The sequence below is a fragment of the Vanacampus margaritifer genome, chromosome 6 (assembly GCF_051991255.1).
Source record: "Vanacampus margaritifer isolate UIUO_Vmar chromosome 6, RoL_Vmar_1.0, whole genome shotgun sequence".
Classification (NCBI taxonomy): Eukaryota; Metazoa; Chordata; class Actinopteri; order Syngnathiformes; family Syngnathidae; genus Vanacampus; species Vanacampus margaritifer.
In genome coordinates, this window is record NC_135437.1 from 27836275 (window position 1) to 27858843 (window position 22569).

Sequence of the window (22569 nt, forward strand, 5' to 3'; positions counted from 1 at the left end):
GATTGCTGTCCTACAATTTCAAATGGTGAATATTGTTTGATTGATTTATTTCTATTTGTCTTCTTCCTTACCTGCACTCCTTGTCGGATCCGCAGGGCACTCGGCTGAGGTTGGCGGCGGTCGTCACCCTCTGGACGATGGCGTGCTCGTTCCGGCACTTTGCGTCCAGCGTCAGCTTCTCCGTGATCTCGTTCATGCCCATCAGCTGACCTGTTTGAGCACAACGACGGCTTCATACGTGCAACATCGGAGCAAAAATAACAATCGTTTGGGGTATTTGTGGTGGCAAAAGTGCAAAACGTTTTTTTTCCCCCAGTTTTCAGTTCAAATCAGTAGTCAGGTTTCCATCCCAATGTTTTGAAATTTTTAAGCAAATTTTGTGAAAATGCGCAAAACGGACATGCAACTTATGCCCGTTTCCATTTGCTCTTCTTTTGCGAATATTGAGAGGGGACTCCGTTGCTGTAGGTGGCGCTATACACCATAGAGATGTGATCCACCAGTAATTTGAAGGAAGAAGAAGAGCAGGAAGCGACTGCGCCTAGCGATGACGTCGCATGAGTTTGCTTTTGTAATTCTTGATAAACCGTAGCGTTAATTTGCTGTTTTCCATCTAAAATAGCATTAATATTGGCTTCTTTAATTAATTCCAAAGAGATTTCTGTTTCATCGTCCCTTCCAAACATACCTTACTTTATCGCCCGCCATTGTTTTGTGACTACAAACGTACGTGTGACGTAATATTCGGTCAAAACGTGGAACGTGTGACGTGTATCCGAATTTAGTCATCGTTTATTCGCAAAACATTATTTGCATAGACAAAATTTGCATTTCCCTTTTTTTGATACGCTTCAAAATCCAACTTTAAAAAACTTTTTTTTGCTAATTTTCGGCCCTTTTTTTTCCGAATTTCTAGTGTTTCCATTCAGTTTTACTTTCGCATTTCTTGAAAATTCAAATCAAAATGGGTGGATGGAAACCCCGCTATTAATTGCTTCTCTGCCCCCGGAAATACCCTCTGACGTCGATTGTTTACAAACATTTAAAAAAGGTCTTTCCAATCTGAGTCTTTCCAGTCTGAATCTTTGACTGCCAGACGTTTTCAGAAAAGGGATGCCGTGGGTGCCAGCCGATTTAAGCATTTTTGACTGATCTTTCAAGGTCCACAGAAAATTATGTGTTTGGACTATGGAAACACACATACTACCAAATGAAAGATTGGACTCTCATCTTTCATCAGAATTTTTTTTTTGTTTCTACCTTATTCCGTTTTTCAGTAATCAACAATAGAAAATGGTTAGTTTCACCTCTGTTTTGAAAAAAAAACATCTTTTAACGTCTTTGGCACTCCTCCATAGGATTTTACTAAACGTTATTTAACGTTTTTGGCAGTCAAAGAGTTAAGCAGACAAAGGAGGAGGTTAAGTGAGCACGCAGGAAGTGGCTGATGCCATTTCCTTCTGGTGCTGGGTGCAGCAGGTGAGGGTCATGTGATGAGCCCCCCCCCCCCCCCCCCAAGTCTTTGCTTCCGCCCCACATCAGAAGAAGAAGTGGGCTGGACTTTTCAAGCGTCTCAACCCCTAGGCGTTAATGTGACCTTTTTTTGGCTTTTTGTTAGTTCTGACCAAGCCATTTCAAAATAAAATACTGGCCACGGGTTAAATCCAGTGGAAGGTCCATAAGCAACATATCAACAATCAACCCGCCGCAACTTGCTGCTGATGAGAGGCTGAAGATGCGCAAAAAGGAACGGTGAAGGGTGTGTGTGGTCTCAGGTGGGGACATTTTAGGGGATTCAGGGTTGGGGGGGGCAGCAAGTGCAGTACATGGAAGGCGACTCACCGAGACGCTGTGAGAGGGTGACTTTTGGGAGCAGCACAGAATTGGGCAGCATGTTCAGCAACATGTGTAAAGGACATTTGGCCACAATAACTAACCAGGTGCTCATCGTGTTTTGCTTACTAGATTACTAATTACAAGTAACACCCACAAATACGGACTCAATGAATTACAATATGATAAAATAATGACATATTTTGGATTTTTTTTGCGGGGGGGTGGGGGCTTCCTTTGGGCGCCAACAACCGTTTCTTGTGTAAAACACTTATTGGCAGTTTATTCATGATAAAACTGCACTGTTCACTGTATTGAAATAAATGAACTTTTCGACTCCATATTGTAATTTATTGAGATGTACCTAAACAGACCCTCCAAAGTGGAACACAGTCTGCTCCCTGTTTTTTTGCTTCTAAATATAACCCATCAAACAAATGCCACGTTAACTCATTCACTGCCATTGACAGCTGTAGACGTCAAAAATTCATTTGAACTATTTCTATTAGTTTAACATATTTTTGATAAGAGTATGAAAACCTAGATTTTTTTTGGTACATTTAGAACTAACTAGTGATGTCATGTGATTAATTACGATTACAAATTTTAATTGCCCAATGCCCCTAATTTTTAATAATCTTTTTTTTTTAACATTTTTTTGTTTTAATTTTTAATAATCTTTTTTTTTTTTTTTTTAAAGAAAAGTTTATAAAAAATTAGGAGCGTCAGGCAATAATTTTTTTTAATCGGAATTAATCGCATGACTTCACTAGTTAACTCACGATTAATCGCAAATTTTATATCTGTTTGAATACAATTTAAAAAATCTAGGTTTTCATAATCTTGTTAACAAAAGTGGGAAAAAAATAATATTAATAGAAATACTGTAGTTAAAATATTTTTTTTTACGTCTGTAGCCGTCAATGGCAGTGAATGAGTGAATTATGTGTTCCATACTCAAAACCTTTCTTACACTTGCTCACAATCTTTGATAATGTCTTTCAAGATTGGTTGTAGTTCAAATTGCGCCACTTTAGAGACATTCAACTTTAGAGGGTCTACTGCATATCGACGCCTTCTTAAAATAATCGCCTATGTCATTTTTTCAGATTTTTCAGGAAACACGAAAAAATTCAACCATTTGCATCATGAGGAGATTATTAAGGCAAAAAATATATTTTGGAAAAAATTGACAGGCAATTATTTTAAGAGGGTGCCTATCTTTTCTTGGTGATTTTATGCCAACAACAACGATGTCATTCTTATGGTCACTCACCTTGCTCCTTTTTAAACTCGTTCTCGGTCATGAAAACGGGCTTCATCAGCTCTCCGACCGGCGGCTGGATGGACACGAAGAACTTCCTGCTGTGAGTGCTGGGAAAAGAAAACAGCAGACGGAGTTTTTGTTATCTAATCGAATCTAAATTAATTCATCCGTTCCAGCCTCAGTGAAACGCCAACATATTTTGTAACATATTTTAATAAGAAAAATAGCGCTGTACAGAATTAAACTATATACAAACATACAATAAAATATGTGTTTTTTTTATTATTTATGTTTGTGAATTTGAATGTATTTTTTTTCTTATTTTCAGAAAATGTTCAAAAGTGACTTGGGCTACACTGCAAATACTGGAATCTTAAGTAAGATATAATTTCTTAAATATAACATAAATTTGCTTATTTTGCTTTGACATGTTATTTTTAATTAAAATGAAATTGTCGGACAAGATCATTCTGCTTATTTTAAGATACTTATTACTTAATTATCTTATTTGATCAAGCAGTCCAGGCGGGAGGTTAGAGGTTCAATCCCTGGCTGGATCATACCAGAGGCAATAAAAATGGCACCCGTTACCTCCCTGCTTGACACTCAAGTTATCCAAGTGTAAAAAAAAAATTGTTATGTATTTTAAGAAAATAGTTATATTAATTACAGTTTGAAAAAAAATCAATATTGATTTGTTATTTTTTATTATTTATTTCAAGACTGCTGTGGTTGATATGGGCCAAGTATTATTTTCTCATTTTTCAAAAAGTAACATTTTCTTGCATTTGAAGTATTACATTTCTTCTTTTTTACAGGGCTAACAATGGGCTGAAATTGATTTTCACTTTCTTTTCTTTTTTTTTTTCTTTTACCACACTTTTCACTTTCAGCAGCTTCCCCATATTTTCACAATGACTTTTCTGCCCTTGGTTTGGTCGACTCCCTCTGCTTCTGTGTATTTCATATTGCACAAGTGCTAAGCTCCTACTGCTTCACTAAGTCAACTACACACAGACATTGCTCAGGATTTTCTTGAAGATTTAATTCAAGTTGAAAAGAGTTTTGTCACTGGTGATTTGGCATGACTCCTTCTTGTGACTGGCTCCGAGTCAGTTCTTACATCCTTCCGAAGTTCCAAAATTGCATTGCTGAACAGTTTTTGTTTCTGGCATTTGAAAAAACACAATTGCCTGAGCCGGTTTGCATCTCAGGTTTGATGAATCAACCTTTCAAGTAAATCAGGCCCAATTTGTCTTACCACAACTGGAAGTTTGCCGCTTGTGTGGAGTCGCAGAAGTCGATCCCCATCACAGCCGTGGCCGTCTCACCCGCGGGCAGCAGCTCTGCGGGCAGGAAGCGGGAAACCAAGTCAGGCAGGAAGCGGGAAACCAAGTCAGACAGGAAGCGGGAAGCCAAGTCAGACAGCAACGTTGGGAAGTAACGCACTGCATTGACATCACGTGTCTTCACTCACCGATCTCCGGGAACTCTTTGACCCTCATGCCAGACTGCAGCTTGACGTCCTCCATGTGCAGGTTCTTGGCGTCTGCGGCGGCGCTGTTGGCGAAGTGCATCTGCACCGCCACCATGTTGGCGTCGGGGCCGAACGGCTGGCGGCTGAAGCAGTACTCTACCGACAGGCCCTCGCCGGTGATGCGGTGCAGCAGCTCGTAGCTCTTCTGCGTGCCCGACGGCGAGATGGCCTGTCGGCGAGACGGCGGCGACCAAACGATGACTTCAAGAAAAAACTCGGATTAACAATTTCCCACCACAAGGATGAAAGCGTCTACCGCGGGCGAGAGAACCGAGTCCGACAAGGACAAGCCCTCCAGGTCGGTCACCAGACTGCTGGACAGGAAGGAGTTGACGGGCGTGACTTGAGGCGAAGGGGCCGGTTCGACTGAAGAGTGAGAAACATACAGCGGAGGAATGTTGTGCATGTCATGTAAGTGTGATTGACAGGACAGAGATGTAAAAAAATTAAAACTCACAGTCATCAAGGTCCAGCAGTGACATTTCTTTCTTTTCTTTCTTGCTGTCTTTTGTGACAAGCTTGGAGGGAGCTTTTGATTGCACTGCCTGCAAGAAAGACAAAAGATTTTTGTGCTACCAAACCAGAGTGTTACTCGAAAGAATCTTCAGTAAAGTTGACTTGGGTTTAACTTTGAAAGGCGTATTCAAGGATCTTCTCAAAAAGTTTACCGCCAAAAACGTCAACTGACGTTAAGGACACGCCCACTGTATACTGCCAATAACGTCACTTGACGTCAACTACGTTTTTTTTTCTTCTCAATGGGCAGTGCAATGTCTTGTGCAGCTCTGGTTTGTGCATGGGGGTTGGAAAATCCAAAAACAGCCACTAACTACGGCCAGCAGATGGCAGCATTGTATCTCTTTTCAATGGACTCCCGGGTATCAAATTACATGAGAACATGGCGGATCTTTGGAAATAGAACGTTTTCAAGGATGTTGTAAATGATCAAAAAACATTAGTGTCAAAGTCACTGTTGTGCAGAAAATGTATCTTTTCACAAAAAGCTTCTTTTCTCCTTATTTTTGCTTGATGTCACTCAAGTGACCTATTTTCAAATGGTGATTACTAAAGAACGGAATAAGGTAGAAACATACTTTTTTTTAATGAAAAAATGGAATCCAATCTTTCATATGGTATCCACCATGATTATGTAGTCATAGCACACAAGATTCTGTTTGCCTTGAAAGATGAGTGAAAATGCTCCAAATCTGGGTTGTTTTTTGGATAAACGTTTGGCAGTAAAAGAAATAATTACGAAATTTCAAGAGGGCCATTGCAATGCTCCTAATATTGATACGACATTTATCAATTTCAATTCAAATTGGACTTGACAACCTTTGGTAATCTTCAAACATCCAGTGTGTGTCAGTACCTTCTTCTTGTTTTTGACATCCACCTCTGACTCAGAGTCTTCCGATTCGGATTGGCTGCTTTCGGAATCACTTTCCTCATCTTCGCTCGACTCCGACTCTGAGCCACTCTGTTGTTTGCTCTTCCTCGCGCGCTTCCTCACTTCCTCCTCACTGCTTTGCTCACTGGTACAAATCATTTCCAGGTTATAGTATGTAAATATGATTTATGAAATGATTAAAAGATTCCACCAAAAAAAACGCAATCCCACCTTTCACTTCCTTGCACCGGCTTCTTGAATTCTTTCTTTTTCTTCTTCTTCTTCTTCTTGTCCTCCTCCTCTTCATCCGAGTCCGAAGCCTCTTCGCTTTCTTCACTCCCGGATCCGGAGCCGCTTCCGCCGCTTCCGCTGTCAGAGCCACTGGAGGAGAACGACTCTATGCAGGAAGGTCATCAAGGTCAGTCAAATGCAGCAGTTTACAAATACATCACGCAAACGAAACAATCTGTGCCGATTGAGAACGTACAGGAGACATCTGGGGGCCATTGATTTGATCGTAAATTTACAGAGCAGGACATTTGTTTGGTACAGTTCAGTTGTATTTAACTTCCATAGGGCCATCAAATAGAAGAAGGCTAAAATCATCATGCAAGCCATTGAAATGCCAAATGACATCTAATGTTTAAGCTTTTGTCACCAGGAAGTAAGCAGTCAGAATCAAAGAGGTCAATGTGAATTTATGATTATTATCATTTTTTAATACTACAATCAAACTGAACTTACCGCTGTCAGCAGACTCGGTCGGCCCGGACTCGCCCTCGGAATCGGAGTAGAAGGGCTTCTCGACTTTTTTCTCCTTCCTCTTCTCTCGGCTGCTGCACTTGGTCCACTCGGGCACCTGCGGGGATCCAAAAGCGGGGAAAAGCGTCAGGCTGGCGCCACAAAAGTTCTCCCCCGAGACGGAAGCAGCGAGCCGAGCGACGCGGGCTGACAGCGGCAACAGCGGCACGGCCATGGAAGCCTCGGCCCGGGGCGCGATGCAGACGGATGAAGCCAGCCTGCCCCACCTGTCCAGTCGAGCCACAAATCCTGAGTGTTTGCCAAGATGGATGCAAGCACCAGGTGATGGCTTCATGGCGTTTTTTGTTTTTTTTAACCCAAGTAGCAGTTCCATTAAGAGAAGTGATGTCTTTGGTGAGTGACTCACGTTGGATGTGAAAATAAGCATCAGTGTGTGATACAGCAACGTAGTGCTTGTCATCCACATTAGGGAAGAGCTGGGGAGCTTGCAGAATTTGGTCCAAAGACAATCATATGCTTCTGATATCAAGGAAATGCAAGACCGGTATCATCAATACTGATGTGGATACTTTTCATTAGATACATCAAACTGTAAATGTATCACTGCACCAATCGGAATTAACTCATTCACTGCCAATGACGGCCATAGACGTCAAAGATCGATTTGAACTGGGCTGGCAGTTAATGAGTTAATCTGTGGATTTTTTTTTGGTGTTTTTGTGATTTTTTAAGTAATGATACAATATTTTTTTTTTTTATCATATTCTACCTTATAGTATAATGTGTGTTCAGAAAATAAATTAAAAAACGTATAAAATATCTCCCCTTCAGTATATTTTGACTTGTTAACTTTGCAAAAAAAACTAAAACAAATAGTGACAAACAAAGTTGAACTCACAAAAAATTAGCTAAATAGGACTAGAGTGGGCTAACTTAATTTTTGCCATTTTTAAGTTAAGCAAGGAAATAAATGGTGAAGAGGCGTAACATTCAGACAAAAACTGGTGTAAATAAAGGTTTAGTTCCAATTTTGACATATAGGGGGCGGTGCTTTATTGCACTCGGCTCTTTTCCTGATTTATTAGCACAACACGGGGCCTACTTTCCAAGATGAGCACCAATTAAACCAGGCTTCGCCTTCTGCAAAAACACCCTAAAAAGTAAAGTAAAGTCTTTTTAAGACGTACTGATAACCTTGGGAGTTCCTTGAACGTTTTGTTAGAAATTTAAAAGGATGTCTATTGTCTAAGATAAAAAAAATTACAATAAAAAAAAAAAAACTTGAAGTCTGAAAAGTTGTTCAATTAACATGCTTTTTAAGATATTTCAACAAAGAATAGAAAAAATGAATATGGGTTCCAAATATCGGTTATCGGCCTCCTTGACTACTAATAATCGTCAGCGGCCCTGAAAAAAACGGTCCATCTCTAATACTGCAATATGATGCAAGTACAAAATCATCATCATCAAAATCTGAGGAAAACCCCAATTTCTATGAAAAAGTGATATCAAAATGTTATCCCACTCTAATTCTCAGTGGCTCAATTATCCATCTCATTACACTCATATCAATCAATATCACCAACGCAGGTAAGGTCATTATTTGGATCAATCTGCCCACGAACAATCAGCTAAACACACACTGAAGCTTCTCCCGAAGAGAGCCTCTCTAAAAGAATCACTTCTCTAATGGCAGACACTGAGGAAAGAGGGGATGGAAGAAGAGGGGCGAAGGTGGGCTGTGTTGTGTTTTAAAGGACTGAGAGCTAAAAGCACAGAACAGCGACCACATCAGGCGAAGCGGGGGGGGGGGTCACCGGGGAGCGGGGGGAGGACGCTGGAAGGGGATCGAGAAGCCGCTACAATGCTTGGAGAGGGCGCGAACTGACTCACGCTGGTCAACGTTGTGACTCGCTCAAGCAGCGAAAATACCTGGCAAGACTGATGGGGGCAAGGGGGGGGGGGAGAAAAAAAAAGATGGGGGATGGAGGTGAGATGGGGGGGGGGGGATTCAAGAGAACAAAATTCAAATTCAAATAAATAAATAAAACATCAGAAGGCAAAGCACAGGAAGGTTTCTGGATCTAGAAAGGCAGAACTTGGACAACAGTTAAAAACAGAGACTGAAATGAAGTGCAAATGTACTCTGATGGCTGCACTTTAAAATAAAAGCACAGTGAAAGTACAGTGGAACCTCTTAAGTTGGAAAAAATATACCTGAAAAAGACGCAATATCAGCTCAGTGATCAAAAGGTTCTTTCGTTCTTTTTTCAGGCATTTATATAATATTGGTGCTGCACGTTTACATTCTCTTAATATTCTAATAATGGCATTAATGGCATAGAACATGGCCTATGTTAAAAAGTTACAAGGAAAACTTAAAATGTTGAAAAATACCACACTTTTTGAGAAAGATAAAAATGTAACTGAAATTAATTTGTATGAAATTATTTTTATTTAACATCTCTTTAATGTAAAAAAAAATAATTAAATGAAAATGTGTCGCATGGTTAAAAAAAAAAATCTAAATTTGTAAAAGAAAACAAAAAAAACAACTAATTACGGATTACAATAGTTACTTTTGATGGCACTGATAATCAAAAAAGTCAAAAAGTTACAAGGAAAACTTGTAACTAAAAATGTTGAAAAATACCACACTTTTTGTGAAAGATAAAAATGTAACGTAATGTAATTTTTTTTTCCAGAATAATTTTTATTAAACATCTTTAATGTAAAAAAAATAATAATAATGAAAATGTGTCCCATTTTTTTTCCAATCTAAATTTGTAAACAAAAAAAAGAAAGAAAAGAAAAAAACTAATTACAGATTACTCCACTAGTTACTTTTGATGGCACTGATAATCATTTTCTATGCGGGGCTGGAGGATTAAACAACCCAGGATCTTAAGAGGTTTCATTGTAGCAATAAACACACATACACACCCAAAAAATGGAAATTAAATTGAACAGTTGCGAAATTAGGTTGAGGAATGAGCCACAAAGGACCTCTGGCCAAATTGTCTGATTTAAAAAATGGCGACCTGCAGAGCGCTGACTCAGCCGCATGAATGTGTCTAACGTGACGATACACAACAAGAGTGTTTGGAAAGGAGACAAAAGGGGAAAGTCGTCACAAGATGAGACCGAAAAATCACATCACTCCACACTGACAAATTTCAAAAGTCACATCACAACTTTCATGCAAAACAAATAAGATGCAGAGGAGGAAGTAGTGAAGGTGGTTTGTCAATTTGTTGTGCCTTGGTGGTATTCCGTTGGCAGAATAACTATCAAGGTATTCCTTAAAGCCCGAATTGTTCTGATAGGCATTTTCTCATGTATGGCGTACTACTGTTGTTTCAGGATATTCTTTTGTCGATTGTTGGAGATTGCACAATTTAAAGTCTGTCTTCAGAGAAAAGAGAGTAAAAAAAACAGAGCTGTCAAACCAAAAATGGCAAACAATCAACGCACTCCCTAACCAGACCTCTCGCCAGTCTCCCAGCAGGCCGATTCTCCCCTCGCCGGTAGTTATGACTTCCTCTGTCTGCGGGTGAGGTGAGAGAACCTTTCAGAACGCTTCCTCGCTTTTGAATCATGAATTTAGACAAGAGCAGACAAATGCTGTTTCCAGAAAATCTTGGGCTTAAGAGTGGGAAATGCTTTTTTAAATGGATTCCCAACAACTATTCGTGACAAACCGAACCGAAACCCTCCCTCATCTTGAGATCGGCATCGCAAGTAGACGGCAGGTTCACAGCGGGTCATGGGAGTAAAAAATCTGAAAAAAATGGTTAGTAAAAAAAAAAAATCATGACCAAATGAATCAAAACTTGATCACGCTGCTTCAAATCTGAATCAAGAGAGGGTGGTTTTCTTGATTTTGACCAAAAAGGAAGAGGTGCTCAAGTTTTCATTTGCAGACACATCGTTCATGAGGAGCCAATGGCACGTGGACAGATTGAGATGGTCAAATTTGGAATTTGAAAAACCTTACATGTTGTAAAGTAGAATGTTGTAGAAAAGTAATTTTAGGCGTTGAATCCAAAAAGTGAAACTCTAACTTTATTTATAACATCAAATATTTTTCAGAAGTTCAAATATTACCTAATGTTTAATCTGTATTTATTTTTATTTTTTTTATAGCGCATGCCCTCATTATTGCAGAGGGTGAGCTGGGGAATTTTTCTTTTGTAGTATATATATATATATATATATATATATATATATATATATATATATATATATATATATATATATATATATATATATATATATATATTTATTTATTTATTTATATTAGATGTATGAAATTTTGAAAATTAAAATCATGAAATATTTCTCACTGTGTGTCGTGAATCTATATAAGAGTCTTTAATTTTATTAATTTAACTACAAAATAGATTAAGTTTTCAACAATATCATACTGAAAAAAAAACTGTATATACGCAATATACAAATAAAAAGAGTGTGCTGTGGAACCTACAAAGTCAGACAACCCAAAAGTGGTACAAATTAACCAATTTTCTGGAAAAATATGACTCAGAAGTCAAACTTCAAACCATCGTAATGCACGACATGATTCATTCCATGAATGTTTGGTCATCACAGGAGGGTATGAGTTATGGCAAAGGATGATGATAAATGAAGAACCAGAAATAGAAAGTTGTAGCTAAATAGGAAAGGATCTGGTACATTATTGAAGGTTTAGAATTACCGTCTCATCAGAATTTTTATTAGGCAGTCTTTGGTGTTTTTGTATTATTATGAATGGACTATACTGCCCTCTAGTGGCTGGCGCACACAAATAAAAGGAGCCGCACAAGTTGAAGCACGAAATCAAATCATGATGCACAAAATGTTTAATTCTTTATACTTAATTTAACGTTCACGTTATTATTACTGCATGTTTTTAGTGCAATACTGTAAAGTACTATTTTTGTTATGAAAAATCTTGATGTTTTTTGGGGTTTGAACAATATGTTCAACTTAGGAGGTTTCACTATACTGTACATAAAACATCTCTAATAAAAAAAAATCACTTGAAAGATGAAGTAGGTCACATGCTATTGGCTCGAGCATGGGTGACACGACAGCAGGCGGGGGAGCGAGCGAGCTACTCCAGAGAGGGAATCAATTCCATATTTGGCACCGTAAGAGATAAGGAGCGAGTGAATTGACGACCATCGCTATCAATTATTATTTCGCCAAAGCCACACTCGCTCCCCCTCCTGACTCTTTGTGACTCTATATGTTACGGAATGCCACTCCACGCACAGACTCCTTCACCTCCACGTTGCGCACGGAGGGATCTGGGGCGGCTTCCGGCCAGTCGGGCAACTCCTGGTAGCCGCCGGCTTTGGCGTTCAGCAGGTGGGACAGCGAGCCCAACTGGAAGTGGTCTCGATCTACAGAAGGGAGAAAAGCGGATGAGGAAAGAGTCTTCATTCACCCGTAGTGTTCTTGAACTGCCACTGTACCCTTGAAGGGAGATTCCAGGACGGGCGCAGGTTTGAGGGCCAGGAAGAGTTTCTTGGCGTACTTGCTGAGGGCTCCGCTCTTCTCCGTGGGGACGATGAGCTGGCGGATGAAGCGCGCCCGATCGCGGATGTCGTAGTTCTGGTCGTATTTGGCCAGGTTGAGGACGTACTGCGTTAACAGTTTGGTCTGTGGACGGTGCAAGCGCAATGTGAGTATGCTAAATGTTTGTAAGTGTCTATCAGTGTCCACAGAAAAAAAAAAAAAGCTTATTTCTGTAACTTCCTGTGTATATCCTTCTTATTTAAACGGATGGTCCAAAGTTTTTTCCTTTTCTGTTTGTATACAAACCATTCAAAATGGACTCCTCCCATGACCCCCCTCCAAAAAAGAAAACAGAAAACAGCACGATTGCTTCGTCTATTGCAAGGTGTAAATATAAGTTTGACCCTCGTTCTATATTGTCGCGTTACCCTTGTCCGTGTGACTCACTGATCTGAATATACAGGGTGTCCATAAAGTCTCTTTACCATTTAAAAAATGTATTAAAAATGCAATTGATTAGATATTTTATTTAGATTTGTTCTATTGTATTCAGCGTTTGTTAAAGTTTTTTTTACCTCTTTTAATACACTTCTACATGGGCACCATTAGTTGCACGAAGCACATCAAGACGGTACTCGATTTCTTGCCATGTTCGCTGTAGCATAGCCTCATCAATTGTGGCAATGGCATCAGTAATCCTTTGCTTAAGGTCAGTAATGATAAACACTGTGTGTTTTTTTAAACACTGAATACAATAGAACAAATCTGAATAAAATATCTAATCAATTGCATTTTTAATAAATTTTTTAAATGGTAAAGAGACTTTATGGACACCCTGTATTACCAATAGGTCAAGACTTTTGAAGCCGCGAGGCCGCCATGTTGCTCCCCACTACACATTAACCCTCAAAATAGGAACCAAAATATGGATGTTTTTTAAATCACCGTGACTCCTGAACCATTTGTGCTAGCAACTTAATTCAAACGGTTTCTGAAAGCAGATAAGCGGAACTTTTACGTCGATACTAATTACATTACAGTAGCCGGCAGATAGTCACGTGTGGAGGAGGGGGAAATGACGCATGTTTTTCAAATCACCATAACTCCACAACCATTAGCGCAAGCAACGTAATTCCAACGGATTCTAAAAGCGGAGGAGCGGAGCTTTACGTCAAGAGAAAACAAACAAAACAAAACAAAAACAGGCGGAATGCTATAATAGTAGTAGCTAAAGAGTTAAGAGAAGCCCAAAGATGTGGATCGAGGTGGATTTCATGGGTATACATCCAGTCTTTATCTCGAGTTTATTTCTGAATGAAAAACCTTGGACTATCCTTTGAAGCATAGCAAAAAGGCACAAAAGGTCAAAAATATTGCAATGTATTACCCTTTCATTATCCGTAGTAGTAGTTGTACCTGTTTGGAGTTGGTGAGGTAGAGCTTGGCGGCCAGGTTGAGTATCTGCAACTTGACAATGTCTTCCTCATTGGTGAAGGATTTGGCCATCTTCCTCAAGACGTCCGGGGCGATCTTCGGCACGTGCTCGCAGTATTCACCGATCAGCCACAGAATGCTGGCCCGCGCCATCGGCACTTGGATGTTGTCCGTCAGTTTGGCCATGTGTTTGATGATGTCGCTGTGCTTCTCGGGCTGCATCTGCAGCAGCTTCTTGATCACCACCACCGACTCGGCCACGACCAACTCTGCGAGCGCCGGACACATGTTGAGAAGGCGGTTTCCATGGCAACTCGGGGAGGAGGGATGTCAGGCTTGAAAATGTACTCACCGTCTCTGTTGGACAGCAGCTGCACCAGGCCATTCAGACACGTGTCCCTCACTTCTGCGATGTTGGTGGCACAGCGGCCGATGGCTTGGATGGTGGCGGCCACAAAGTCTTTGTCCATGCTTTTAATGTATGTCTGTCAGGGGGCAAAATAACCAACGCGCACCCGCGCAGTACAATTTTAGTTGTTGGTGTTGAACTTTTCAAATGGGTTAAAAAGGTTTGTACCTGAAACTCTCTGAGAATAGTAGAGATGTTGGTCTCATTGGCAAGATTGGTAAGAACCTCCAGCTGCAAAATAAATCACAGTTTACTGCAAACAATATAGCAGTTATGCGGAAAATGATAGCATACGTTAGCACCTTTTACATTGGTTGTAAAAACTATGCATCTCACATAACATTTGAAGGTTAAAATAATATGAATGGAAAAAAAATAACCTTGAGGATTTTTATCTGTGTCGGGTCTGTGGAGCGGATATAGAAACTCTTCAGGTAAGGTTCAAACATCCCCTGCGAGAAACAGCATAGGGGAAGCCATTCGATTTTCACACTCATTCATAAGCAGCAGTGGTGCAACGGATCATCATTGATCCGTGGTCGGTTCGGATCAGGCCCCACTGTTCGGATTGCCCACTATCCGCGGATTGGTTGGTGGGGGTAAAAAAAACAAAAACAATAGTGCGCATTCACAGTCAATACTATGTCAAGGAAGCTGAAACATACTCAACGTAATACGCTAAGCCTAACTTCAAAATAAAGTTTACCTACATATATAGTTTAAAAAAAAAAGTTTTTTTTTAATGCCCTCTATGGACAATAATAGCAGTATTATGCTAACAGCAAAATTAACTATGCTGTATATATATGTAAAATAAAGGTCTAATTTGAATATTTCATATGACATATTTAGAGGCTTGAATAAGTCCATAAGTCATAACAATAGAATTTTTTTATGCATGCCCAGTTTTTCACAATGGCATTTTTCTGAATAGCACAAAACTCTTGTAATTTTGCCAAAATCAGGCATTTCCTTTGAAGTGAGATAACTTAGTCATTTATGAATATTTTTTCACTTTCAACCGCTCAAAATGTTCAGTGGCATCAGACCTATCTATACATATATAGTTTTTATTTAATTTTTTTAATGCCCCCTATGGACAATAATAGCAGTATTATGCTAATAGCAAGACTAACTATGCTGTATATATATATATAAAATAAAAGACTAATTTGAATATTTCATATAACATAGTTAGAGGCTCAAACAAGGTCATAAGTCATAACAATAGAATTTTTTTATGCATGCCCAGTTTTTCACAATGGCATTTTTCTGAATAGCACAAAACTCTTGTAATTTTGCCAAGATCCGGCATTTCCTTTGAAGTGAGATAACTTAGTCATTTATGAATATTTTTTTCACTTTCAACCACTCAAAATGTTCAGTGGTATCAGACCTATCTACACATATATAGTTGTTTTTTTTAATGCCCTCTATGGACAACAATAGCAGTATTATGCTAATAGCAAGACTAACTATGCTGTATATATATATATGAAATAAAATAATAATTTATATATTTCATATGACATAGTTAGAGGCTCAAACAAGTCCATAAGTCATAACAATAGAATTTTTTTATGCATGCATTTTGTATTCATTTATTAGCCTTTGGCGCCACATAGTGGATTTTTGTGTTAACACTCTAAACACATGACTCGTCAAAGAAGCGATTGCATCAGTAATCACGGAAAATGCATTATAACACATCAGGTTTACAGCATATCAAAAACTGTGATTTATAATGGGAGTCAATGAGCCAAAATGGGGCATTATTACAACAACTTCGTATGAATCTCTCCCTCCTGTTTGGTAATAATTATAAATTACAGCATGGCGCCAATTTGAACTTCTACATTTTTAAACAATCCTGGTAAAATGTCAGGTCCCTAGTGTATTTTTTTCAAATGTGTTTTCTTTGATGAAAAACAGAAAAAAGCCAGAAAATGGACAAATAACGCCCGGGGGTTATGGGAAAAAAAAGAAGACAAATAATTATTTATCTTTTTTTTTTTTTTGCTGATCCGAAAAACGATCCGATTTGTGGCTCAAATCCGTGATTCGATCCGAACTGTGACTTTTGTGATCCGTTGCACCACTAAGAGACAGACATATTAAGTGTCTGGGAATGACTCACCCTTCTTTTAATGGTCATAGTGGCCACATTTTGAAGAACAACATACTGGACTTCACTGGAAATAAGACCAACACAGGTTAAAGGTGGAGAAAATGAGAAATCTTACAACTGTCGAACGTGTCGAAGCTCACCTGTGACTCCGCAAAAGACGCACTAGAGCCTTGGCGATCACCCCGACCTCTGCTTTGGGGGCCAGGTGGAAGTAGAGCTGAGCCACGGCCATCACAACCTGTAGCATAAAGCAGGAAATGTCTTAAGTGTCCACCAACGTTAGCCTCATTTCCGTTGAAAACGCATTCTCATCTGAGAGTGATCATTCTGGAGGGCTCTCCAATAGCTTGCTAACATAAAAGCCATGCAGAGGTCAAAGCTGCGGATTCACGGTGAATGATGTGTGCTAATGACGTCGGCCACTAATGCTTGCGTGATGATGCAGGTGGGTGTGGGGGTTTTACTAACAGCGGCGTTGCGGCTCTGCAGGAGTGGCTTAGTGTTCCTCAGCAGCAGCCGGTGGTCGGGATCCATCACGTAAGGCTTCCTTTTGGCCAGGGCGGCGGCCTCGGCCTTCTTCTCCTTGTCCTCCTCCTCATCATCGTCGTCATTACCGTCGGAGCCGTAGAAGGCCTTGTCGCCGCTTCCACCCTCCACCAGCAGGGACTCCTATGTTAAAACAAGAAAATAAAAAAATAATTATGGTTGGTCTGATCTAGGGGCAATTCAGGAAAGAAAGAGGAGGGGAAAAAAAGGACCAGAGTGGGTCGCGAACCCGTGCCCTTTAGCTTACTATCCACTACACCATCCATTCATTTAAAGCCCATCAGCGCAAATGTTTTACTAAGACAGCCAATTGTCATTTCATTGCACTTTGGCATTGCAAATGTGAAGAATAATTGATTGCTTTGAATTCATTTGGACAGAATGTTTATTGATAAAGGCTACTTTTGTCATTATCCCATGGAGGGAGGTCTCAGAGAAAGTGGGCATGCGTTTAGTCTCCAGAGGCGGTGCGGGGGTGGGGCCGCACGCCATGACGTCAAACCGTGCCAACAGCTCGTTTTCTCAGGTTGGGAGGGGCTGGTGCTTGGAGAGCAGAATAACCTAGAATTTTTCATACGGGGCGAATGGAGGAAAACACAACTGGTCATGTTTTTGGTGAGGTGCCAAACTGTGGCAGGGTTTTTACTTTCTGGACCTGGATTTGCCACTGATCATCAGACAATATTACACATTGTTATTGTCTCTGCTAACCATCTTAGCATGACAGGTGATTCAAGTTTACTTTAACTCTTTGACCGCCAAAAGCGTTTAATAACGTTTAGTAAAATCCAAATGAGTGCCGCCAAAAACGTTAAAAGACGTTAACTATGTTTTTTTTTGGGGGGGAAGAAAGCCTTGGCCAGCTGTGCTGAAAGTATCAAGCAGATCGAGTTAGTATAATGACTATTTATGGGCACTAGATGGCAGCGATGACTCTCTTTGGACAAGATCGGGTAGGCGTCAGTAGAAGACGTGAGGCGGAGCTAGAGTGTTGAGGGAAGAATGGCTGAGGAAGCCATAATGGCGACCGGTTGCAAGCAGCTCACGCTTGAGCATTTTTTTCAAAGACGAAAAGCATCGACCAATGCTAAAGAGCACATTGATGACGACGATGATGATGATGGTGACTCCGAGGTTGACGCCGAAGTTGGAAGCGTTGACGCGGCGGCTATGATCACGTCGTAAAGCCTCACCGGCTAGCGATGCTAACGCCGGAAAACACGGTGCACAACCGAGCACTTTTGCTCAGGCGGACGTTCAATCGGACGATGAAGAGTACGCCGAGTCCAATGCATATTCATCGGAGGAGTGGGTACAGTCTGATCACGGAGAAGACACTGGTTCTGGACTACGATGCCACCATGAATGGAGTGGATAAGATTGATCAGAACATCTCTAAATAAGATCGTTTCACAAAAAGCTTGATTTCTCCGTATTTTGGTCCAAAACAGAGCATTTGGGTGAAACTAACCTATTTTCTATTGTTGATTACTGAAAAACTGAATAACGTAGAAACAAACTTTTTTTTCCCCGATGAAAGATGAGAGTTCAATCTTTCATTTGGTAGTATCTGTGTTTCCATAGTCGAAACACAAAATTTTCTGTGGACCTTGAAAGATCAGTCAAAATGCTTAAATCAGCTGGCACCCACATGTTCTCTTTTCTGAAAATGCTTGGCAGTCAAAGAGCTAATGTAAAACCCTAGTTTGAAACCCTAACCCTAATGTAAAACCCTTGTTTGAAACCATAACCCTAATGTAAAACACTAGTTTGAAACCCTAACCCTAATGTAAAACCCTTGTTTGAAACCCTAACTCTAATGTAAAACCCTTGTTTGAAACCCTAACCCTAATGTAAAACCCTAGTTTGAAACCCTAATCCTATTTGGAAACCCTAATATAAAACCCTTGTTTGAAACCCTTACCCTAATTTGAAACCCTAGTTTGAAACCCTAGTTTGAAACCCTAACCCTAATGTAAAACCCTAGTTTGAAACCCTAACCCTAATGTAAAACCCTAGTTTGAAACCCTAACCCTAATGTAAAACCCTAGTTTGAAACCCTAACACTAATTTGAAACCGTAGTTTGAAACCCTAACCCTAATGTAAAACCCTAATTTGAAACCCTAACCCTACCTTTTACATTAGGGTTAGGGTTTTATATTAGGATTTCCAAATAGGATTAGGGTTTCAAATGAGGATTTTACTTTAGGGTTAGGGTTTCAAACTAGGGTTTTGGGTTTCAAATTAGGGTTAGGGTTTCAAATTAGGGTTTCAAATTAGGGTTAGGGTTTCAAACTAGGGTTTTACATTAGGGTTAGGGTTTCAAACTAGGGTTTTTCACATTAGGGTTAGGGTTTCAAACAGGTTTTAAATTAGGGTTGGGGTTTCAAACTAGGGTTTTACATTAGGGTTAGGGTTTCAAACTAGGGTTTCAAATAAGGGTTGGGGTTTCAAATTAGGGTTTTACATTAGGGTTAGGGTTTCAAACTAGGGTTTTACATTAGGGTTAGTTCTCAATGTGGAGATTCTACTACTGAGCAGACTAGTACAGGGGCTGACCTATTCTAGTGGCCTACCTTGAAAATTCCTTGACGTTTTGCTTGATCATCTAGCTGTTTTTTAAAAAAAAAAAGCATACACATAAAATCAATACAATATATGATATATAACTTCTTTTGGATTGGTTTACATTTGACAAGCGGTAACTGCTACTTTCTCTCCTTTTTATTGTGAAGCAGCCTCGATTCCCTGTGGCACAATACTGCCTCTAACAGGTCAGTCTTGGTACTACACTATACAAAGCAGTAAGCGCACACATGACTTCACTGAAATGCGCCAACAAGTGACTGTTTTGGAAAAAAGCTATGTGATGACGTAGCCGCTATTGTTTTTTTAAACACTACTTATGCGGCTAACACTCAAAATGGCAGATAATGGGACGATGTGGAACTCACGTTGATGTTGGGGTTGAGGAACTGCGTCCTGGCGTAGCGCGTCAGCATGTTGATGATGACCACTTGGCCCCACTCCTCCACGTCAATCAGAAGGTTGCACAGCTTCCTGTAGTTCTTGTGGATCAAGTCGATCCGCTCAGGGCACACCTCCTCAAAGGCCATGACCACACTGCCGGCCACCAGCTGTGATGCCACATGTTCATGTCACAAAGGTGTGATTTCAAGCCGCTTTCGCAGATGTTTACCGCTTTTACACAGTACTCAACAAACAATTAGCATAATGTCTATGTGTGTTTCTGAATCAATTTGGGATGAGAATTTTTTTAAAAAGAAAAGAAAGAAAAACAGAAGACTTGCCGTGGTTTTGTCAGCGAGGAGTTTCTCGATGACTTCGATCAGCTGGTCCTTCTGTTCTGGATCCAGACTGAGGACATGCAAGGATCAATGGCAGACACAATTTGGACTCAAGAGAATGGATTTTTCCTGCCAAGGCAGTAACCAAAATGAGGGCCAGGACTAGGAAGTGTGCACACCTGTAGAGCTTTGGGATGGCGTGGGCAGCAGTCTTCCGGACATATGGAGACATGTCGGAAGCGGCCTCTTTAATGGCCAGCATCATTATGGGAACGATGATGGTGACTCGAATGCTGGAAAGAACTCGCAGTGCGCTGGCTCTGATTAGCTGGTTGGGATCCTGAAGCAGTACAGCGTGTACAGAGTTGGATAATCGTTGAACATATAATACTGGACAAGGATTTTTATTTATTTATCTCAATTTACCCATAAACTATGACCACATTTCAGATTGATAACACTGTATTACTAGTAACAATGCTGATTATTGTGACTACTGTACTTAGTGTCTCTGAAAGTCATACAGTCATTGTCTAGCAGCTTCTGCCATCCCGTGCGCAACGCAACACAAACAAGTTAACCCGTAGAAGACAAAGAGGAAGATGAAATATGGCGGCGAAGGCAGTATTAGTTTATTGCATCTTCAGCAATTTTTTTGTGTGCATTTTTTCCCAATTATTTTAGTTTTTTTTTTTAATCCAACATTTTTTTTACTATTAAAATTTGGGGGATTTTTATATTTTATTATTGAATTTTTTTACATTTAATTTTTTTAATCTATATACTGTATAGTCATCTAATACTTGTATATCAATATTTTGTTTTTCTATAATAACTTATTGTAATGTAAGATTTTTCAAACATAAATATTTTTCATAAAAAATGTATCATATTTTGAAAAATATTTGTATATTTTTCATTGAAGGTTCTGTATTTTCAAACACTTTCATATTTTCCTTATTTTTCCTAATATATTTTGTGTCTACTATTTTCTCATAATGTATATTATAAGGACATTTTATTTCTAAAAAAAAAATAATAAAAAGCTCAGAACAAGCATCAATGGCATCAAAATTTGAGAAATTTTTGTATTACATCTTTTTACATTTAAAAAAATATTTTTTATCTAATATATACTGTAATATTTTGTTTTTCTATAATAACTTATTGTAATGTAAGATTTTTTTAAAACAGTTTGTGTCTACTATTTTTTCATCTGCTATTTATTTTCTCAGGAGTGGTCATATATATATATATTTTTTTTAATTATTATTATTAGCTCAGAACAAATTTGAAGTCAACAAGCATCAATGGCATCAACAGAAACAATCCACCCCTCACCGCACAAAAAAAAAATAATCATATGATGCTACCTGCCAGCAGGAAGCAATCTACAAACCAACAGACCAATAAATGGACAAACAACAGCACCACCTCGTGTTGTGTACCTTCAAGCCTCGCTGGAAGGTGGAGATGGAGAGCAGCGCGAGGTCTTGCTGCTCCTCAGCGTAGCGCACAAGGTAAACGTAGACCAGCTTCTTCACCTGCGAGCCGAGAGGGAGACAAAAGGGAACAAAATGATTTCCACTGCTAAGCGAGGCGAAAAGCAACGACGAAGAGAAGAAAATTGCTATTTCTTTCAGGTGAGATAAACTCAAACCGCAAGAGGCTGTGCAAATATGATAAGCACTAAGCTAGTGCATAAATTACACAAAGGAGGTGGAAGGGTGGATGATGCGTACCTCAATATTTTTACAAGCCACATTTTTCACCACCGCAGGGAAGAGGTCTGATGCATTTTTGCCTCGAGCGATCATCTGTGAGCAAAAAAGCACAAAAGTACAACCTCAGGATTTCACACGTAGGGAATTTGGACTTTTACAGTATAACGTTTCACTCTCACGCTTTGCAAAGTCGCTCCTGCGGGGATACAGAGCTAGCAGATAGTGGCAGCATTATGAATATTTAACAGCTGACTGTATCTTTGCCGCCGCGGTTTGCGCTTCAAAACACTTTTAGCGACTCTCTTAAAATTTCAGGACATTAACTTGCACTAAAGCAAGCAGCGAGTCCTCCGTGCCTTTGTCCAATTAAAAACCAAGCTGTGTTTAAGCAAAATCCCACAGAGAAAATGATTACTCACTGCCACGATGCGTTTCATGGCCTCCAGCTTCAGAGAGTCTTTGTTGCTGTCCAGCATCTCCTTCAGGTCGTCGTGTCTGAGAGTGAAGAAAACACGCTAGTTCAGATGGAAGACCCGATGCGAGCACGCGGCGTTATTGCGGCTATACGTTTTGCCGGTCGGCTGTGAATCTCTTGAGGGCTGCACCTTAGTTGCACACAAGACGCTGACCTTGTGGAGCTGACTTATGAGCGTTTCGTCTTTTATGGCGAGCCATCAAACTTGTCGGCTTGTAAATGGGAAAACTCG

The 22569-nt window shown here is 39.8% G+C and overlaps 1 protein-coding gene across 19 annotated transcripts in view; it reads right to left on the reverse strand.

Annotated features, from left to right (window-relative positions):
• The window catches only part of ap3b2 (adaptor related protein complex 3 subunit beta 2), a 32214-nt gene that overhangs the window by 2071 nt on the left and 7574 nt on the right, over nt 1-22569 (reverse strand). For 3 of the 19 annotated variants that reach the window (XM_077569675.1, XM_077569664.1, XM_077569669.1), the window contains exons 2-28: nt 22282-22357; nt 21881-21955; nt 21587-21682; nt 20318-20478; nt 20142-20208; nt 19785-19967; nt 19407-19442; nt 16752-16952; nt 16424-16521; nt 16293-16347; nt 14536-14607; nt 14324-14386; nt 14099-14231; nt 13729-14015; nt 12270-12456; nt 12067-12197; nt 8683-8730; nt 6772-6886; nt 6259-6424; nt 6010-6172; nt 5095-5182; nt 4894-5003; nt 4578-4806; nt 4362-4446; nt 3110-3207; nt 1843-1863; nt 72-210 (exon numbers count right to left, since the gene is read on the reverse strand). In XM_077569675.1, the coding sequence (XP_077425801.1) occupies nt 72-210; nt 1843-1863; nt 3110-3207; nt 4362-4446; nt 4578-4806; nt 4894-5003; nt 5095-5182; nt 6010-6172; nt 6259-6424; nt 6772-6886; nt 8683-8730; nt 12067-12197; nt 12270-12456; nt 13729-14015; nt 14099-14231; nt 14324-14386; nt 14536-14607; nt 16293-16347; nt 16424-16521; nt 16752-16952; nt 19407-19442; nt 19785-19967; nt 20142-20208; nt 20318-20478; nt 21587-21682; nt 21881-21955; nt 22282-22357 (3183 nt within the window). The remainder of the gene's footprint in view (nt 1-71; nt 211-1842; nt 1864-3109; nt 3208-4361; nt 4447-4577; nt 4807-4893; nt 5004-5094; nt 5183-6009; nt 6173-6258; nt 6425-6771; nt 6887-8682; nt 8731-12066; nt 12198-12269; nt 12457-13728; nt 14016-14098; nt 14232-14323; nt 14387-14535; nt 14608-16292; nt 16348-16423; nt 16522-16751; nt 16953-19406; nt 19443-19784; nt 19968-20141; nt 20209-20317; nt 20479-21586; nt 21683-21880; nt 21956-22281; nt 22358-22569) is intronic. The other 16 variants (XM_077569676.1, XM_077569668.1, XM_077569667.1 and 13 more) reach the window with 11 other exon arrangements.